We start from the raw sequence: 20,046 nt of genomic DNA, 5'->3' as shown, positions 1-20,046 counted from the left end.
TACTGCTCTATGCGGGTTGTTTTTGTTTGTTTATGTGACTGCAAATTGAAGATGGCGAGCCAGAATTGGGATCAGCACAGTAGAAGTCATGCTCACACACACGTGGAGGGTGTGACGTCAGCGACCGCTTCATCTGGTTTGAATACTACCATCCCTTCAAACAGATAAAACAGAATTAATCCAGGTAAATGGACATTGAGGAATTGGCTGAGACTAACTTTTTTGACTTGTATCTAATAATTACCCTGGATTTCCACTGATTGCGAAACGGCTGCGGAACATTCTCGTTTTTATTCAAGTCAATGTTCCGCGCAGAACGTCACCGTACGCCGAAACAAATCAATTTAATTTGGCTAAAACATGCCAGTGTCTGACAGAAAGTGATGCACAAACATAAAATAAAGTATTTGGTTTACTTTCAAAATAAAAGACTCCGCCTTCAATTTACAATTTGAAATGTCTTAATGTGTGGCAGACGGACGTGAAGTCAACTTGTCAAAGGTTTTGCAGACTTAATTACATCTTGTTGACACAAACGATTGAGGAAGTCCAACATTAAAGAATACATGCATGAAATTTTTCCGTTTATAATCAGAAATCCGTCTTATTTCTGTAAAAATATTATAAAATATTTTCAGTTATTCTTCGTTTTTTCCGACCTACAATGTTTGTTAAAGGCCTACTGAAATGAGATTTTCTTATTTAAACGGGGATAGCAGGTCCATTCTATGTGTCATACTTGATCATTTCGCGATATTGCCATATTTTTGCTGAAAGGATTTAGTAGAGAACATCGACGATGAAGATCGCAACTTTTGGTTGCTAATAAAAAAGCCTTGCCTTTACCGGAAGTAGCAGACAATGTGCGCGTGACGTCACTGGTTGTAGAGCTCCTCACATCCTCACATTGTTTACAATCATAGCCACCAGCAGCTAGAGCGATTCGGACCGAGAAAGCGACAATTTCCCCATTAATTTGAGCGAGGATGAACGATTCGTGGATGAGGATAGTGAGAGTGAAGGACTAGAGTGGAAAAAAAAAAAGGCGAGGACAGTGAGAGCGATTCAGATATTGTAGGCACATTTACTAGGATAATTCTGGAAAATCCCTTATTTGCCTATTGTGTTACTAGTCTTTTAGTGAGATTATAAAGTACCTGGAAAGCGGAGGGGTGTGCCCACGGGTGTGTTGACGCCAGAGTCTCTGAGGGAAGTCATGCAGCTGCAGCAAGACGGAAGCTCCGCTGATGTCTCCGTTAAGAGCTGACTTATTATCACAATATTCTCACTGAAAACTGCCGGTTGACATTTGGTCGGGATCCATGTTCGCTAGACCGCTCTGATCCATAGTAAACGCTCTGATCCATAGTAAAGCTTCATCTTCGGGAATTTTAAACAAGGAAACACCGACTGTGTTTGTGTGGCTAATGGCTAAAAGCTTCCAATCAATCAATCAATCAATGTTTATTTATATAGCCCCAAATCACAAATGTCTCAAAGGACTGCACAAATCATTACGACTACAACATCCTCGGAAGAACCCACAAAAGGGCAAGGAAAACTCACACCCAGTGGGCAGGGAGAATTCACATTCAGTGGGACGCCAGCGACAATGCTGACTATGAGAAACCTTGGAGAGGACCTCAGATGTGGGCAACCCCCCCCCTCTAGGGGACCGAAAGCAATGGATGTCGAGCGGGTCCAACATGATACTGCGAAAGTTCAATCCACAGTGGCTCCAAGACAGCAGCGAGAGTCCCGTCCACAGGAAACCATCTCGAGCGGATCAGCAGCGTAGAGATGTCCCCAACCGATACAGGCGAGCGGTCCATCCTGGGTCCCGACGAGCGGTCCATCCTGGGTCTCGACTCTGGACAGCCAGTACTTCATCCATGGTCATCGGACCGGACCCCCTCCACAAGGGAGGGGGGGACATAGGAGAAAGAAAAGAAGCGGCAGATCAACTGGTCTAAAAAGGAGGTCTATTTAAAGGCTAGAGTATACAGATGAGTTTTAAGATGAGACTTAAATGCTTCTACTGAGGTAGCATCTCGAACTGTTACCGGGAGGGCATTCCAGAGTACTGGAGCCCGAACGGAAAACGCTCTATAGCCCGCAGACTTTTTTTGAGCTCTAGGAATCACTAATAAGCCGGAGTCTTTTGAACGCAGATTTCTTGCCGGGACATACGGTACAATACAATCGGCAAGATAGGCTGGAGCTAGACCGTGTAGTATTTTATACGTAAGTAGTAAAACCTTAAAGTCACATCTTAAGTGCACAGGAAGCCAGTGCAGGTGAGCCAGTACAGGCGTAATATGATCAAACTTTCTTGTTCTTGTCAAAAGTCTAGCAGCCGCATTTTGTACCAACTGTAATCTTTTAATGCTAGACATTGGGAGACCCGAAAATAATACGTTACAGTAATCGAGACGAGACGTAACAAACGCATGGATAATGATCTCGGCGTCTTTAGTGGACAAAATGGAGCGAATTTTAGCGATATTACGGAGATGAAAGAAGGCCGTTTTAGTAACGCTTTTAATGTGTGCCTCAAAGGAGAGAGTTGGGTCGAAGATAATACCCAGATTTTTTACAGAGTCACCTTGTTTTATTATTTGGTTGTCAAATGTTAAAGTTGTATTATTAAATAGAGGTCGGTGTCTAGCAGGACCGATAATCAGCATTTCCGTTTTTTTGGCATTAAGTTGCAAAAAGTTAGCGGACATCCATTACTTCCCACCTCCATCTTTCTACTTTGACTTCTCCATTATTAATTGAACAAATTGTAAAATATTCAGCAACACAGATGTCCAGAATACTGTTTAATTATGCGATTAAAGCAGACTACTTATAGCTTGGATCGGGTTGGAAAATAATGTCCGCTACAACCCGAGACGTCAAACGCACGCGTCATTATACGAGCCATCATACCGCAACATTTTCAATACGACACTTTGCGGGAAATTTCAAATTGCAATTTAGTAAACTAAAAAGGCCGTATTGGCATGTGCTGCAATGTTAATATTTCATCATTGATTCATAAATTATCAGACTGCGTGGTCGATAGTAGTGGGTTTCAGTAGGAATTTAAATTCTTGATCCGTGTCTTTGTCATTCTCGCAAACAACTACGGTTTTTCCGTAATGAGGACGTTTTTTGATAATCCATTCCGGTTTATAGCCGCAACGGTATAAACTACTGTTTTCTATTAAAAATGATAAAGCTACATATCTGATTTTTAAGTTAATAATTTTAACTGTTTGACTTTGTTTGCTAATTATTGTTTGACTTTATCTGCTAATTATTGTTTGACTGTGTCTATGTTTAGTAATTGCTGTTTCACTTTGCTAATTACTGTTTGACTTTATTAGCTAATTACTGATTGACTTTGTTTGCTAATTACTGTTTGACATTGTTAGCTAACTACTTCTTGACTTTGTTAGCTAATTACTACTTGACCTTGTTTGCTAATTGCTGTTTGAATTTTTTTGCTATTTACTGATTGACTTTGTTGGCAAATTACTGTTTGACTTTGTTTGCTAATTACTGTGTTTGCTAATTACTACTTGACTTTGTTAATTACTTTTTGACTTTATTTGCTAATGAGTGTTAGATTTTCTGTTTCCTAATTACTGTCTGACTTTGTTTGCTAATTATTGTTTGACTTTGTTTGCTAATTAATGTTTGACATTGTTTGCTAATTATTGTTTGACATTGTTAGCTAATTATTACTTGACTTTGTTAGCTAATTGCTGCTTGACTTTGTTAGCTAATTACTACTTGACTTGGTTTGCTAATTACTGATTGACTTTATTGGCAAATTACTGTTTGACTTTGTTAGCTATTTACTACTTGACTTTGTTAATTACTGTTTGACTTTGTCTGCTAATGAGTGTTAGACTTTGTGTTTCCTAATCACTGTTTGACTTTGTTTGCCAATTACTGTTTGACTTTGTTTGCTAATTATTGTTTGACATTATTAGCTAATTACTACTTGACTTTGTTTGCTAATTGCAGTTATACTTTGTTTGCTAATTACTGATTGACTTTGTTGGCAAATTACTTTTTGACTTTGTTTGCTAATTACTACTTGACTTTGTTAATTACTGTTTGACTTTGTCTGCTAACCAGTGTTAAACTTTGTGTTTACTAATTACTATTTGACTTTGTTTGTCAATTACTCTTTGACTTTGTTAGCTAATTACTACTTGACTTTGTTTGCTAATTACTGTTTGACTTTGTTTGTCTGTCCCCAGACCCTTGGGTTATTGTCAGTCTTTTTCATTAAGTTCAAATCACATGCTTGGGAATAATGTACAGGCATGTACCGGACGGCTATATAGGGGCCTGTGTCTAATATCAGCTGATACAGAAACCGATAAAGAAGGGGACTGGTTGTTGTGACGCACAACAAAACAAAAAATTAAGTTGTTCATCAAGGTATAACTGTGGTGGGTGTCGCCGTTCAGCACCTGTTGTTAATTGCAGGACCCAGTTTGTTTGCTTCTGCTCCTCTGGAAGGACAGAAGAAACTTTTTGGGGTTCGCTTTAGTCCAGCTGCCCTTATCACATGATTTGCGAGATCTCGTAGAAGTCTGCGCTATTTCGCTGCCCAACGAAGCTGCAACAAAATGGCGGTGGGAATGGGATGGCGGAAGATCGCGGAAGCCTACAGTGGTGACACCGTCCTGTGGAAATCGAGGGTTATTTTAGAGTAATTTACAGGACTTTGCACATAAATATCATGTTCTATATACACAACCCAAAACCAGTGAAGTTGGAAATGGTTAATAAAAACAGAATACTTCCATCCATCTATTTTCTACCACTTATTCCCTTTGGGGTCGCGGGGGCGCTAGTGCCTATCTCAGCTACAATCGGACGGAAGGCGGTGTACACCCTGGACAAGTCGCCACCTCATCACAGGCCCAACACAGATAGACGGACAACATTCACACTCACATTAACACACTAGGGCCAATTTTTAGTGTTGCCAATCAACCTATCCCCAGGATACAATGATTTTCAAATCCTTTTCAACTTATATTCAATTAAATAGACTGCAAAGAAAAGATACCTAATGTTCGAACTGAGAAAATAAAAATTTTTTTGCAAAATATTAACTTAATTGACTCTCACACTATTATTTTGTTAGATCCACTATGGACTGGACTCTCACATTATTATGTTAGTTTCACTATAGACTACACTCCCACACTATTATGCTAGATCCACTCGACGTCCATTGCACCGGTCGCCCAGGGGGGGGTCCCCACATCTGCGGTCACCTCCAAGGTTTCTTATTGTCATTCCATTGCCATTGGGTTGAGTTTTTTCTTGTCTTGATGTGGGGTCTGAGCCGAGGATGTCGTTGTGGCTTGTGCAGCCCGTTGAGACACTCGTGATTAAGGGTTATATAAGTAAACTTTGATTGGTTGATTGATTGATTGATTTGAACTTAGAATTTAATGGCAGCAACACATTGCAAAAAAGTTGGCACGGGCATTTTTACCACTGTGTTACATCACCTTTCCTTTTAGCAACACTCAGTAAACGTTTGGGAACTGAGGAGACCATTTTTGAAGCTTTTCAGGTGGAATCCTTTCCCATTCTTGCCTGATTTACAGCTTAAGTTGTTCAACAGTCCAGGGTCTCCGTTGTGGTATTAGACGCTTCATAATGCGCCACACATTTTCAATGGGAGACAGGTCTGGATCACATGTAGTCCAGACCTGAAGCCACAGTGGGGCTATGAAGCCCCACTGTTTTAACACGTAGCTTGGCATGGTTTTGCTGAAATAAGCAGGGGCGTCCATGATAACGTTGCTTGGATGGCAACATATGTTGCTCCAAAACCTCTATGTACCTTACAGCATTAATGGTGCCCTCACAGATGTGTAAGTTAGCCATGCCTTCGGGACTAATACACACCCATACCATCACAGAAGCTGGCTTTTGAACTTTGCGCCTATAACAATCCGGATGGTTCTTTTCCTCTTTGGTCCGGAGGACACGACGTCCAAAGTTCCCAAAAACAATTTGAAATGTGGACTCGTCAGACTACAGAACACTTTTTCACTATGAAACAGTCCCGTCTTAGATGAGCTTGGGCCTAGCAAAGCCGGCGGCTTTTCTGGGTGTTGTTGATAATTGGCTTTTGCTTTGCATAGTAGAGTTTTAACTTGCACATACAAATGTAGCGACAAACTATAGTTACTGACAGTGGTTTTCTGAAGTGTTCCTGAAATCGTGTGGTGATGTCCTTTACACACTGTTGGTGCTTTTTGATGCAGTACCACCTGAGGGATCAAAGGTCACGGGCATTCAATTTTGGTATTCATCTTTGCTGATTACTTGCAGTGATTTCTCCAGATTCTCTGAACCTCTTGATGATATTTCGGACCGTAGATAATGAAATCCATTCCTCCATAATGAAGTCAATTCCTTGCAATAGCTGGCTGAGAAATGTTGTTCTTTCTACAAGTTGCTCAGGCATTTCTTCTCAAAGTGGTGACCCTCACCCCATCCTTGTTTGTAAATGACTGAGCATTTCATGGAAGCTGCTTTTATACCCAATCAAGGCACCCACCTGTTCCCAATTAGCCTGTTCACCTGTGTGATGTTCCAAATAAGTTAAGTGCCAATGATTGTCACACACACACTAGGTGTAGTGACATTTTTCTCTGCATTTGGCCCATCACCCTTTAGTGTTTGATGAGCATTCCTCGACTTTCTCAGTCTTTTTTGCCACTTGCGCCAGCTTTTTTGAAACATGTTACAGGCATCAAAATGTTAGCAGAGAAAGTGGCTCTCCATCCATTCATCCATTTTCTACCGCGTATCCCTCCCCATACTGTGCACTAATATCCTTCTTATGCACATTGAAAGGTCATCTAAACATGTGTTCAACTCAGGTGAACCTCCTTGACGCCTCCTTTGCCGAAGCAAACAAAGCCAAATGTCAGCGCTTTATACAAAAGTTGTATTCATAGAGTACTAAAAATGTGCAGGATTAAAAAAGCAGTTTCCCGACCAAGACATCTGGAGTAAAAGGAGAACATGGAGGTCTCATAGAGAGGGTTATGATGGTTCTTTGAATGAATAATTCATGCAACATTTCTTCTGAGCTTTACTGGCAAATTAATTCATGTTCATGATCTGGGAACAGATGACTTAAATTTATCGTGGGTTATTGGTGGAAATATTTTTGATATATAGCCAAAGTAATCACACAGGGGATGAGTCTTTGATTTTGGAAGCTCCAATGCACAGTGGAACCTCGGTTTAAGGAACTTACAATAACTGTTTTTGGAAAATGGTACGTAAACTAAAAAGTTTGTATAGTGAAGCAGATTTTCCCTTAAGAATCAATGTAAATATCAATAATTGCTTCTAGGCTTGGCAAAAGTATCTATTTTAGTAAAACCTGCACTTTTGAAGACACTATATGCATTTGTTTGTGTGTGTGTGTGTGTGTGTGTGTGTGTGGGTGTGTGTGTGTGTGTGTGTGTAAATATATATATATATATATATATATATATATATATATATATATATATGTGTGTGTGTATGTATATGTATATATATATATATATATATATATATATATATATGTATATATGTATATATATACGTATATATGTATATATATACATATATATGTATATGTATGTATATATATATATATATATATATATATATATATATATATGTATATATGTATATATATATACATATATATGTATATATATATATATACAGATATATATATGTATATGTATTATATATGTATATATATATATATATATACGTATATATATATGTATGTATATATATATATCCATCCATCATCTTCCGCTTATCCGAGGTCGGGTCGCGGGGGCAACAGCCTAAGCAGGGAAACCCAGACTTCCCTCTCCCCAGCCACTTCGTCTAGCTCTTCCCGGGTGATCCCGAGGCGTTCCCAGGCCAGCCGGGAGACATAGTCTTCCCAACGTGTCCTGGGTCTTCCCCGTGGCCTCCTACTGGTTGGACGTGCCCTAAACACCTCCCTAGGGAGGCGTTCGGGTGGCATCCTGACCAGATGCCCGAACCACCTCATCTGGCTCCTCTCGATGTATATATGTATATATATATATATATATATATATATATATATACTTACAAAACCAGTGAAGTTGACACGTGTAAATGGTAAATAAAAACAGAATACAATGATTTGCAAATCCTTTTCAACCTACCGTGTTTCCTTGAATTGCCGCCGGGGCGCCAATTAATTTAAAAACTCTTCTCACTCCTGCGCTTACCAAAGGCATGCGGTAAAAGAAAGCATGCGCTAATTATTTTAAAACCTCTTCTCACTCCGGCACTTACCGAAGGCATGCAGTAAAAATTTGAGTGTGATGTAAGCTTGGACGTTGAATACTACTGAATAGCTCTTAATCTTCTTCCCTTCCAAATTACTGGTATTGAAATCAGCCTCCTCCATTTTGAAAATGATGACAGGGGAAGTGTCACTCGTGACGTCACGAGTTTGACCAGGCGGTAATACTAAGCATGCGCTAATTATTTTGCGAAGCGAGTTTGATCCGGCAGTAATTTAAGGCAGGCGCATACTATATGCCCTGCGGCAATTCAAGGAAATACGTTATATTGAATTGAATACGCTGCAAAGACAAGATACTTAACGTTCGAACTGGAAAACGTTATTTTTGTCAATATAAGCTAATTCGGAATTTGATGCCTGCAACATGTTTCAAAAAAGATGGCACAAGTGGCAAAAAATACTAAGAAAGTTGAAGAATGCTCATCAAACCCTTATTTAGAACATCCCACAGGTGAAAGGCTAATTGGGAACAGGTGGGGGCCATGATTGGGTATAAAAGCAGCTTCCACGAAATGCTCAGTCATTCACAAACAAGAATGGGGCGAGGGTCACCTCTTTGTGAACAAATGCGTGAGCAAATTGTCGAAAAGTTTAAGAACAACATTTCTCAACGAGCTATTGCAAGGAATTTAGGGATTAAACCATCTACAGCCCGTAATATCATCAAAAGGTTCAGAGAATCTGGAGAAATCACTGCACGTAAGCGATGATATTACAGACTTTCGATCCCTCAGGCGGTACTGCATCAAAAAGGAATCAGTGTGTAAAGGCTATCACCACATGGGCTCAGGAACACTTCAGAAAACCACTGTCAGTAACGACATTTTGTCGCTACATCAGTAATTGCAAGTTAAAACTCTATTATGCAAAGCGAAAGCTATTTATCAACAACACCAAGAAAAGCCGCTGGCTTCGCTGGGCCTGAGCTAATCTAAGATGGACTGATGCAAAGTGGAAAAGTGTTCTGTGGTCTGACGAGTCCACATTTCAAATTGTCTTTGGAAACTCTGGACGAAGTTTCCTCCGGAACTAAGAGGAAAAGAACCATCCGGATTGTTATAGGCGCAAAGTTCAAAAGCCAGCCTCAATACATTACTACACTGCATGTAGTAATGTATTGCAAGAATCCACTCCGAATCAAAATATTATCCTCAGAAAACAAAACCAAATTGAATGGTAGAAAAAGCGTAAGAAAATTAGTAGGAAGAAACTTTATTCAGATCCTTGTTTTTCTTTACCGTGAAATGTGTTTTTTACAGTTTGGAGGGACAAGCGGTAGAAAATGTATGGATTTTTCAAAGGGACCGTAGTACGACGAATGTGGTCTGTAAATGATGCAAGGCAAGACCGCTTTTACCACACCACCTTAGCAGCGCTCACTCTCTAGAGCACAGCTGTAACGTCCTGGTACTAAACCTGCAGAAAATTGTTCTTTCTCGATGTTTACATTTTTATACTTTGCACTATTTTCTTACAATTTATGAAGAATTTCTCACATATTCTTTAATTTTAAGAGCTTATTGTTAGGTGTTCAATGTGATTTTCTTTACATTGTTTGAGTGTTCTGCCTTGATAAAATAGGAGTTGAGATGTAGCTGTTTATCTTTAAATATACATATATAATTAGCAAGCTAATTTGTGTTTACCCAGCAATTAATACAACATTGTTTTATATTACAGTGCCAATGCTTCTCAAATGTATAAACTTACGTTTTACTTGTAATGTACCAACAAAATATTAGAAGGGGAAAAAAGGTCTAACAGGACTTTGAAAATGAAGGAAAATTGTGTTTGGCTACTTGGGATGTAAGAATTTTTTTTTTTTTTCGAATGAATCATGATTCTTATTTTTAATGATTCTGGATCAATTTAAAAAAAATCCTAAAACCGACTACAAAAAATTCCCAAATATCTCTTTTGGAGCTATTTCAGTAGACATTTTGGTAACGTTTTGTTAAACAAACCAGTTTTCTTTTAAGTAAAATAAACATGTATCAAAGCTGTTTATATATTTTATGGAGGAATGTAGTTAATCATTCAACTGGCCCTCAATGTTATTAAAAAGTATTGATTTTGAATCGAGAATCGATTCTGAATCGAATCATTACCCCCAATAATTGAATCGAATCGAATCGTGTGGTGCCCGAATATTCACAGCTCTGTCAGCTACTGTAGCTAGCCAGCTGTCGTACATCAAATATTTACACAAATATAATAGGGAGGGGATTCATGTGGCCCCATTCGACGCAGTTTACCTGACACATGAAACGTGACAAATTGGGGGTTGCAATATCTACTTAATCCAACAGATGACAGTAGAGTGTTGAATATCTATATCTTATGTTTTGTGGCAATTCCAACTCTGACCACAGCGTCAGTGGCTTTTGCAGAGTGGCGCTTTCCATCACTTTCAGCAGACTGCATTGCAAAATGCTTAAACCCCCCGCCCCCAGACACACACATACACTCATACACACACACAGACGCACACACTGCAAACCAAGAAAGCACATATGTTGTTGGTGCAGTATTAGATCTTTATTGATTATTGCTGAATAGTGGTGAATCGGAAGACTCATAGCTACGGTAGATATGTCACATAGTAGAGAGTTATCGCTAACATTGAGGTTGAGGTGCAGTCCACTTCCTGGTTCCTCACAAAAATCCCGCAACCAAATATTCGTGCTCCACCATCTCCTCCAAGTCCTTCCTGACATCCGGAAAGCCCTGCAGCACCTCCTGAAAGTCGTCCCAGGACAGACTGAAGCACTGGCAGTCGGTCAGCGCCTTCACTGTGGCCAGATGTTTGCCTCTGGACAGCACGCACACTTCTAAACACACACACGCACACACAGCCGAGCGTCGTTAATGAGCAAGTACTGATGTGGAGCACAACTGACAATTAATCCCAAATGAAATAAATAAACAAGCGAGCTTTTTTGGGGGATGCTTAGCTCATAAATACTTAAAGCCTGAGAATTAAACAAATCCCAACGGGAGAAGATAATGTATTTACTTTTAAAGATGCTCACATTGCAAATGTAGTCCTCTTGCATTCCTCTTTCTCTCTCAACACATTTTTCATGTTTAAATAAAGCCTTATGTTATTGTTCAGCTGTTTGGGAAAAAGTCACGCGTGTTACACTCGCAGCAATTTTAAAGCTGACTACAGCACGGCTGCAACTTCTATTTATATTCTGTTACTTCCATTAATTGTTTGACTAGCTAATAAAAGTTGACCAAATCCGGGACTTTATATTTGCGGACCTACTTTGACTGCAATAGAGCGCATACGAAAGCGGTGGTGTGTGTTTTGGGTTGGGCGATAAAACGACATCAATGTACGGGAATTGTGTGAATGCCCTGTGTGCGCAAGCCACTGATACGCCTGAGCGGAAGTGAAAGGCTTAAATGTCCGGGGTAAGTGGAGTGTGTGGATGTCGGAACGGTTCAAATCAGATGAAAAATATAAGATATGTAGTAGGTTGTATGATGCCCATTCATTGTCAATGGGCAGAAAATTCTGTGAATTTTGGGAAAGGGAAAACATTTTTTGATATTTCGTAAGAGTAGTGAGATTGACAGGCGGACGCTGTATCGATTCGTTGTGGTGAAGAAGGAGCTGAGCCGGAAGGCAAAGCTCTCAATTTACCGGTCGATCTACGTTCCCATCCTCACCTATTGTCATGAGCTTTGGGTTATGACCGAAAGGACAAGATCACGAGTACAAGCGGCCGAAATTAGTTTCCTCCGCCGACTGGCGGGGCTCTCCCTTAGAGATAGGGTGAGTAGCTCTGCATCCGGGAGGAGCTCAGAGTAAAGCCGCTGCTACTCCACATCAAGAGGAGCCAGATGAGGTAGTTCAGGCATCTGGTCAGGATGCCACCCGAACGCCTCCCTCGGGAGGTGTTTAGGGCACGTCCAACCAGTAGGAGGCCACGGGGAAGTCCCAGGACACGTTGGGAAGACTGTCTCCCTGCTGGCCTGGGAACGGCTTGGGATCCCTTGGGAAGAGTTTGACAAAGTGGGTGGGGAGAGGAAAGTCTGGGCTTCCCTGCTTAGGCTGCTGCCCCCGCGACCCGACCTCGGATAGGCGGAGGAAGATGGATGAATGGATGGATATATCAAAAGAGTAGTGTGGGTGGATAGTTGAAAGCTCAAAATTGGGTTTCTAAATGGCGCAACATTTTGAGTATTTAGGGCATCGTACAATTTAAAAAAAAACAAAAAAACATTTTTTTATTTTTCGTTGCATGAGCAAAAAGCCCTTGCGCAGTACTCATATTCACCAGCTTGAGGCAACAGAGAACAACCTGAGGAGTTTTGATGCAAGCATGGCGTCCAATTAACTTATTGGTGAGGAAGGGAAAATTGGAATTTCCTGGTAACTTCCTTTTCAGCAATCATTTACAATTTTTTTCTGTAATTGCATTAATTAGTTTACTAAAGTAAATTCTGAGAGTGAAAAAAATCACTTTTTTATAGTTGGCTATATTACAATTTTTTTTTAATGTCCTTCTTCCAATGTACTCCTCTTTGCGCTTTATGCTTAGTCCAGCACAATTGTAGAGCAACAAATCCAGCCAGTATCTCTTCCCAGGTTCTGTTTTGCTGTTTGCCTCATTGGCAAACAGGAAGGAACCTAAGTGGGTCATAGCGGACGCTTCCCCAGCCAATCAGCAGCGGGGGTCGTTTTTGCCACACGCTGCTTCTACCAGCAAGCTAAACTTCTAGAGTGGTCCGTCCCAGAAAACGACAGAGAGCCATGTTAGCTGGTTAGCTATGTGGCTTGCAGTGACGGTGCTGGCAAGAAAAACGGCCGACTAATGAGCTCTCTGATGCTTTTTTTGCGACCTCTGCCGTGGATATTTATTTGTGGTCTAGTTCTTGGGTCACAGTTGCACATTTCAGGTAAAAAAACGACCTGAGGTGTCCACTTTAGAGAACGTTGGTTCTCAGGACCAATATAACTGCATTGGTGTTTGGTGTGGCAGCACGGTGATAGAGGGGTTGGGGCGTCTGCCTCACAATACGAAGGTCCTGAGTAGGGCTGCAACTAACGATTAATTTGATAATCGATTAATCTGTCGATTATGACTTCGATTAATCAATTGATAATCGGATAAAAGAGACAAACTGCATTTCTATCCTTTCCAATACTTTATTTGAAAAACAGCATACTGGTACCACGTCCTTTCGACTTTCCAAATAAAACAAGGCAAGTGTTACAACATTTTTATTTTTTATTTTTTTTTTAGTAAAGTGCACCATTGTCATGCACAATAGCAATAGTTTTGCTTAGGGGAATTTCAAACCTGGCTATTACCTATTCCAACCATTCTGCAATCTTGGATGCTGAATGTCTTTCCTCTAGTGGGATGGCCGTGAGGCAGATTGACTTCATGTTACATTCGTCTCCAATGTAGTGGCATGTATTGCCAAGGTAGGCTACACTTGTCCACACATCAGTAGTGAGAGCAATTTTGCTCTGGGGGGCTTTTATGTCAGTCTGCACTGCTTGGAATGTCTGCTCTTACTTCCTCTCCATCAGTTTGGTAAAATGGGTGCTCGAGGAAAGAGTGTAGCCAGGGTTGAGGACGTGAATCATTCGTCTAAAACCTTCATTCTCCACCATTGATAGTGGCCTAATTTCAGTTAACAACATATTCAGGGTAGCGTCAGTCAATGCAGCCGTTTGCTGTGGTGTGCACACCTTCTTTTGTACTAAGTCGCTAATGCTGGCTTGTTTCTTTCTGAAATGAGAGAAACTATATAATGAATGTACATAGTAGCAACATTTACATGTAACTCAATACATACCCAGTTGATTTTTTAAATAATTTCTGACGTAAAAGACAAATACGCCACCACGTTAAAAAAAACAGCTAAATGAAATAAATGGACATTGGAGATGCAGCATACACCAATAATAGCACAGAAATGTAACTCATCAGATGAGAATTGAATCAGATATTGTACACATTTCTGTTGTGAATAAGTGAAGTGAAGTGTGCCCAAGGACACAACGGCAGTGACTAGGATGGCGGAAGCGGGAATCGAACCTGCAACCCTCAAGTTGCTGGCACGGCCGCTCTACCAACCGAGCTATGCCGCCCTAAAAGTGACTTGGAAACATTGATTATACGTACGTGTCCTTTAAAACTGACTTGGTAACATTGATAATAATAAAAGATTCATTTTAGGCTGCCGGCGAATAATAGCATGAAATATTCCAGCACCTTCATAACATTTAGTTATACTAAAGCGTCACTCAAATCTAAATATATTTATATAGCTTTATCGGGTCCGGCTACATTGATCCATTATGAACCCAACCTGAGATATTTCTGTCCGTTACGTTTATTTCCAAATTGGTAACCGTGCGTTTTCTCTCTGGAAACGGAGTCAAATGTCCTGGAGACACATTATCAGCCCCGCTTTGCAACAAAGACAACGGTAACGTTACTCACAAAAAAGCAAAACTTATGAATGCCTGTTGCCGCTCATAACAACACAGAAAATGAAGACGTCACACTATCCAAAACATTCCTAACACCCTGAAAGATAATACACAACAGTTGCTGCTGCGCTTTCTGAAAAAAATCTCCTCGTTAACAAAATATTAAAAACACACAAAGACGGACACAACGGATCAATTTACATGGACTGTGGACTGAAAAAGTTACGTACCGTGAGTTCTCTTCATCCATGGATCCAACATCCTTCCGCTGCAGGCGCTCCTGAAACGATGTAGTACTTCCGTGCCACGCGAGGTCGATGCTGCACATTTTGCAGGAAACAGTCTTCTTTGCAGTGTTTGAAGTGAAGTATTCCCCCGGTTTTGACGACTTATGTCGTACACTTTTCTCCAATGCAGCATTAACCTCAAGATGTTTCTGCGCCAAACTATCGGTACTGTTTCCGTCATTTTTCCAATGTTTCCAAGCAAATAAGACTGCGTGGTCACGTGAGCTGCACATGACACATCATTGGCTGGCTCACTGCCACCTCATCAGACGTAGCCTCTGCGCCGCCCTGGCGCTGTTTTGTACTGTTTTTGTACTTAATTTGATTGTTTTTTCTCAGCTGTTTGTAATTGTTGCAGTTTATCAATAAATGTTTGGGGGGGGGGGGGACAGCCTAAGCGCATGCGCATTGCATACATCCAACGAATTGATGACTAAATTAATCGCCAACTATTTTTATAATCGATTTTAATCGATTTAATTTATTAGGTGTTGCAGCCCTAGTCCTGAGTAATCCTGGGTTCAATCCCAAACTCGGGATCTTTCTGTGTGGAGTTTGCATGTCCTCCCCGTGACTGCGTGGGTTCCCTTCCGGGTACTCCGGCTTCCTCCCACTTCCAAAGACATGCACCTGGGGATAGGTTGAATGGCAACACTAAATTGGCCCTAGTGTGTGAATGTGAGTGTGAATGTTATCTGTCTATATGTGTTGGCCCTGCGATGAGGTGGCGACTTGTCCAGGGTGTACGCTGTCTTCTGCCCGATTGTAGCTGAGATAGACACCAGCGCCCCCCGCAAACCCAAAGGTAATAAGCGGTAGAAAATTGATGGATGGTGTTTGGTGTGAATCAGTGCCTCTAGAGTTTTGCGGGCTTTTTTTTATTTTATAAGCTTTTTTTGCTGTCTAAAATGGCTGAATATGCAGAAGCTTTTTAAAAAAAAAATTGTAAGGCATTTGTTATGCTATTTTATAAATTTGTGATACATTTTTAAACTTTTCCTTGAAACCTCACAAAGCACATAATCGCAACAAACATCGGGAAACAAATACTGTATTGATGTTTTACTTGTTTTATGCCTCGCACACTTAAAATTAGACACTAGGTGGCAGTAAAAGCACATACTCTGAGCTCATTGTCAAATTCCTGTACCGTTTTTTAACGGATTGTAACTAATAATAGTAATCATTCATTATAATCACAGAAAGAAACACCACCAAAGGCTTCCTCGTTGTCGTCCACAAGCTGCAGACATTCTCCGGGTATGTTTTACGCTTGAAAAGTGTTTGCCCATCCTAAATATTCATTTATGTTCCAACACATTTATTTCCGCGTGTTTAGCCCATTTGTGAACTAATTTTTGTTGGTGGTTGAGTAACGATGAGAAAGTACCGACACTCCAGCATCTCTAACATGTACATGTTTCCTCTGTGCTAAGTCAGCATTGCAAATGAAATTAAAGCTGCAATCAGCATTGAATGAGTCAGCGGCAAAGCATACTTACCGAAGCCCTCACCCACCATCAAAAAATTTAGGAAAATCGGAGTATGTGGAAGGACGTTATGACTGTTATAATTTTCCACCACAAGAAGGCGATATCGGTGTTAATCAATGTCTAGTCGTGACCAGTTCCCGGTCAGCCTTCTATCAGTTTGAAAGCTGACCCGATCATCCTAAGTGAAGTAATGACAGTTTGATGGTTGATAGCGAGGAGCAATATTCGCCGCCAGACTACGCCCACCAGTAATGGGTACCAATAGTCACTGACCCATCCGTCATTTCAAGGTGTCATCATCATCATCATCATCATCATCAATTGTGATCAATATCTGAATTTGAGGAGCCGTTATAAATGTTAAAAGTTTTGTGGCGAGCCATCAGATTAAAGTTTGGCGCCATGCCCACATCCTATGTCGTAGGAAAAATGTTTCCGCAATTGATCATCTGCCATCCGTCTAGTATCTGTCGTTTTAACCGCAACTCATTTGGTCAAAGTCCCTAGGACAAGTTTGTTCAAGTACAACTCCTGTTTTTGTCTTAAAAAAATGGCCGATACAAACCAAATTTTCAACAGGGTGCCAGGGAGTCAATTTTGAAATGTGCACGGGACTCCAGAAATATTAAATATTTTGGAGGATCTGACTGACGCCCATTCAAAAATGGTTGAGTTTTCATGCTTGTAAAGTGCCTCAAAAATGCAATGGAAGTAATAATAAACAAAGCCATTTCAATAGGGCTTTCGCATCGAGTGCGAGCCATCAGAACATAGGCCTATATCCTAAGCCGTAGGCAAAATTCCTTCGCAATTTATCATCGCCCATCTGTCGAGTATCTGAACTCTTAACCGCATTTCAATTGGTCAAAGTCCGAAGGAGGAGTTTATTAAAGTACAACCTTTTTTTTTAGCCTAAAAATGGCCTAAGGAAACCACCATGGACGCTTTCCTGTTTGTTTGTTTTTTATTTGGTTTTTTCAGACTTTTATGTGTGTCCTGTCATTAAAGACGTGTTCACAGATTTTCGTGACCTAATGTGAATCTTGTGGCAGATTTTCAAGGGGGCCCTAGAGAGTCAAATTTGAAAATGTGTGTTTAGGAACCAAATCCTATCAAATTTTTTGCTGGACCTGACTCTCGCAAAAATTGTTTAGTTTTTGTGCTTGTTAAGTGCATCGAAAATTTGGCCAAATTCTGAAAAAAATAATAAACAAAGCACTTTTAGTAGGGTCTTGGTATTTTTGCTGCTCGGACCTAGTGCGAGCCATCAGATCAAAGTTTGGATCCATGGCACACCCATATCCTAAGGCGTAAACACAATTCCCTTGCAATTTACCATCACTCATCTGTCTAGTACCTGTCATTTTAACGACGGCTCATTTGGTCAAAGTCCCTAAGACGAGTTCGTTAAAGTACGACCCCTGTTTTTGTCCTAAAAATTGCAGAAAAAAATAAAGATGGCCGACTTCCTGTTTGTTTTCAAATATGGGTTCAAAAGAGACTTTTATGTGCGTCCTGTCATGTTAGACGTCTCCAGCTATTTTCGTAGGGATAAGTGAAACTGTGGCAGGGGCAAATGTTTTCTAATTTTCAATGGGGTGCTCCAGTCAATTTTAAAATTTTGAGTTCGGGACCCCAAAAATATCACGTTTGCAAAAACTGTTGAGTTTTCATGCTTGTTCAGTACCTCAAAAAATGTGGCCAAACTGGGAGAATAATAATAAACTAAGCAATTTCAGTAAGGCCTTGGCATCTTTTGCTGCTCCGGCCCGGTGCAAGCCATCAGATCAAAGTTTGGAGCCATGCCACACCCATATCCTAAGGCGTAGGCAAAATTCCCTCGCAATTGACCATCGCCCATCCGTCTAGTATCTGTTATTTTAATAGTGGCTCATTTGGTCAAAGTCCCTAGGACGAGTTCGTTAAAGTACAACCCTTGTTTTTGGCCTAAAAACGGCAGAAGGAAAAGATGGCCGACTTCCTGTTTGTTTTCAGACACGGCTTCTTGAGACTTTTATGTGCGTCCTGTCATGTGAGATGTCTCCAGCGATTTTCGTAACGATACGTCAAACTGGTAGCAGGAAATAATTTTTTCAAATTTTCAACTGGGCGTGAGTCAATTAGAACATTTCGTCGTCTGGACCCAAAAAATATCACATTTTTGGCCAGTCACTCTTGCAAACATTTTTGAGTTTTTTATGCTTATGTGTCTCAAAAATGCGATCGGAGTGAGAGAATAATGACAAAAGAAGCCATAAAAATGTAAATGAATACATAAATGTAAAGTTTGAATATTACGTTACCTAGAATGCTTAGCGCTTTAGACATTATCAGGAGGTCTGAGCTACCCGGAATGAAAACATTTGTGCAGTTTGATCAATAAAGAGTTGCTTTATTGTTGTACACAAGAAAAAAAAATTTAGTTTTGATTAGACCGCTGATTTGCACGTTTGAGCGCCGCTCAAGGACACATTCCATTGCCGAAAAATACGCTTTTTCGGCCAAAAAGTGAGTGGTTGTTGCGGATTTTGGACAAAATTGCGAGGCCTCGCATAACTTGCCAAATCGTTGAATTTGTGTCAATTAGCACGATTGTACGTTGCTAACTAGTGGCCTGGCATGCGTACCACACGCAACCCTCTTGCCAATAAATTGTGTGTTTACTCTATTAGTGTTTTATTTTGACAGAAGAACTGACACATTCATATTTTGTGTCCCCAATGCTAAATTTGGGCATCACAACATGTTTAGAACTCCAGGGAATTGTTATATGAGGGAATTTTAGGTAAAGGCTCAGGACGAAGGATGACAAAGCCCTAAATTCAACCTTTACTTCTGTTAATCTTTTATTTTGGTAATGCTTTATTGTTCCTAATCTGCCTCCCCAAACATCAACAACACGGGCATGGTAATCCGTACAAAAACTGTTGTTACTTTTTTAAATCACAGCCAGGATTAGTGGGAGTTTTTACTGGAAACCATTTTAGCAGACAGATAACGGAGAGATTTGGGCAAAAACATTTCACCGGCAATATCTTGCAATCTGGATTGTGCTTTATTTTCTTTTTCTCTCGACCCGGTATGTTTTTGTATCTGTGATGGCGCTACCTGGCTATTTCTCGTGTTAGGACCGTTCACATTTGAACTGATAAGGCACCAATTCCCAGCACTTGGGAAACCACATTTTTGGTGTTTTTGTGTTGGTAAATGTTAATTGTTTGACAATAAGTTGTCTTTTTTAATATAACATTTAAACATGATCCTATTACCTGTATGAGAACTGTGCTCTCCAGTTACAATATGTTGTGTTATCACATTTAAGTCTAATTTGTAATGCAGTTTCACTTGCAAGATAGTAGGACTGTATAGGCCAGTGGTGTTCGAACTATGTAACTATGGCCCACGAGCAAAGTGCGG

At 40.4% G+C, this 20,046-nt stretch overlaps 1 protein-coding gene across 4 annotated transcripts in view; it reads right to left on the bottom strand.

Annotated features, from left to right (window-relative positions):
• The window catches only part of hcn5 (hyperpolarization activated cyclic nucleotide-gated potassium channel 5), a 65,161-nt gene that overhangs the window by 11,282 nt on the left and 33,833 nt on the right, over nucleotides 1-20,046 (bottom strand). The window contains exons 10-11 of one of the 4 annotated variants that reach the window (XM_061879549.1): nucleotides 15,080-15,169; nucleotides 11,234-14,142 (exon numbers count right to left, since the gene is read on the bottom strand). The exons of 1 other annotated variant lie outside the window; for it this stretch is intronic. In XM_061879549.1, the coding sequence (XP_061735533.1) occupies nucleotides 14,114-14,142; nucleotides 15,080-15,169 (119 nt within the window). In that variant the 3' untranslated portion in view covers nucleotides 11,234-14,113. 2 more of the 4 variants (XM_061879548.1, XM_061879547.1) reach the window with 2 other exon arrangements.

The sequence above is a fragment of the Nerophis ophidion genome, linkage group LG19 (genome assembly GCF_033978795.1).
Source record: "Nerophis ophidion isolate RoL-2023_Sa linkage group LG19, RoL_Noph_v1.0, whole genome shotgun sequence".
In the NCBI taxonomy this organism is placed as follows: domain Eukaryota; kingdom Metazoa; phylum Chordata; class Actinopteri; order Syngnathiformes; family Syngnathidae; genus Nerophis; species Nerophis ophidion.
This window is presented reverse-complemented; position numbering and strand designations above follow the sequence as displayed.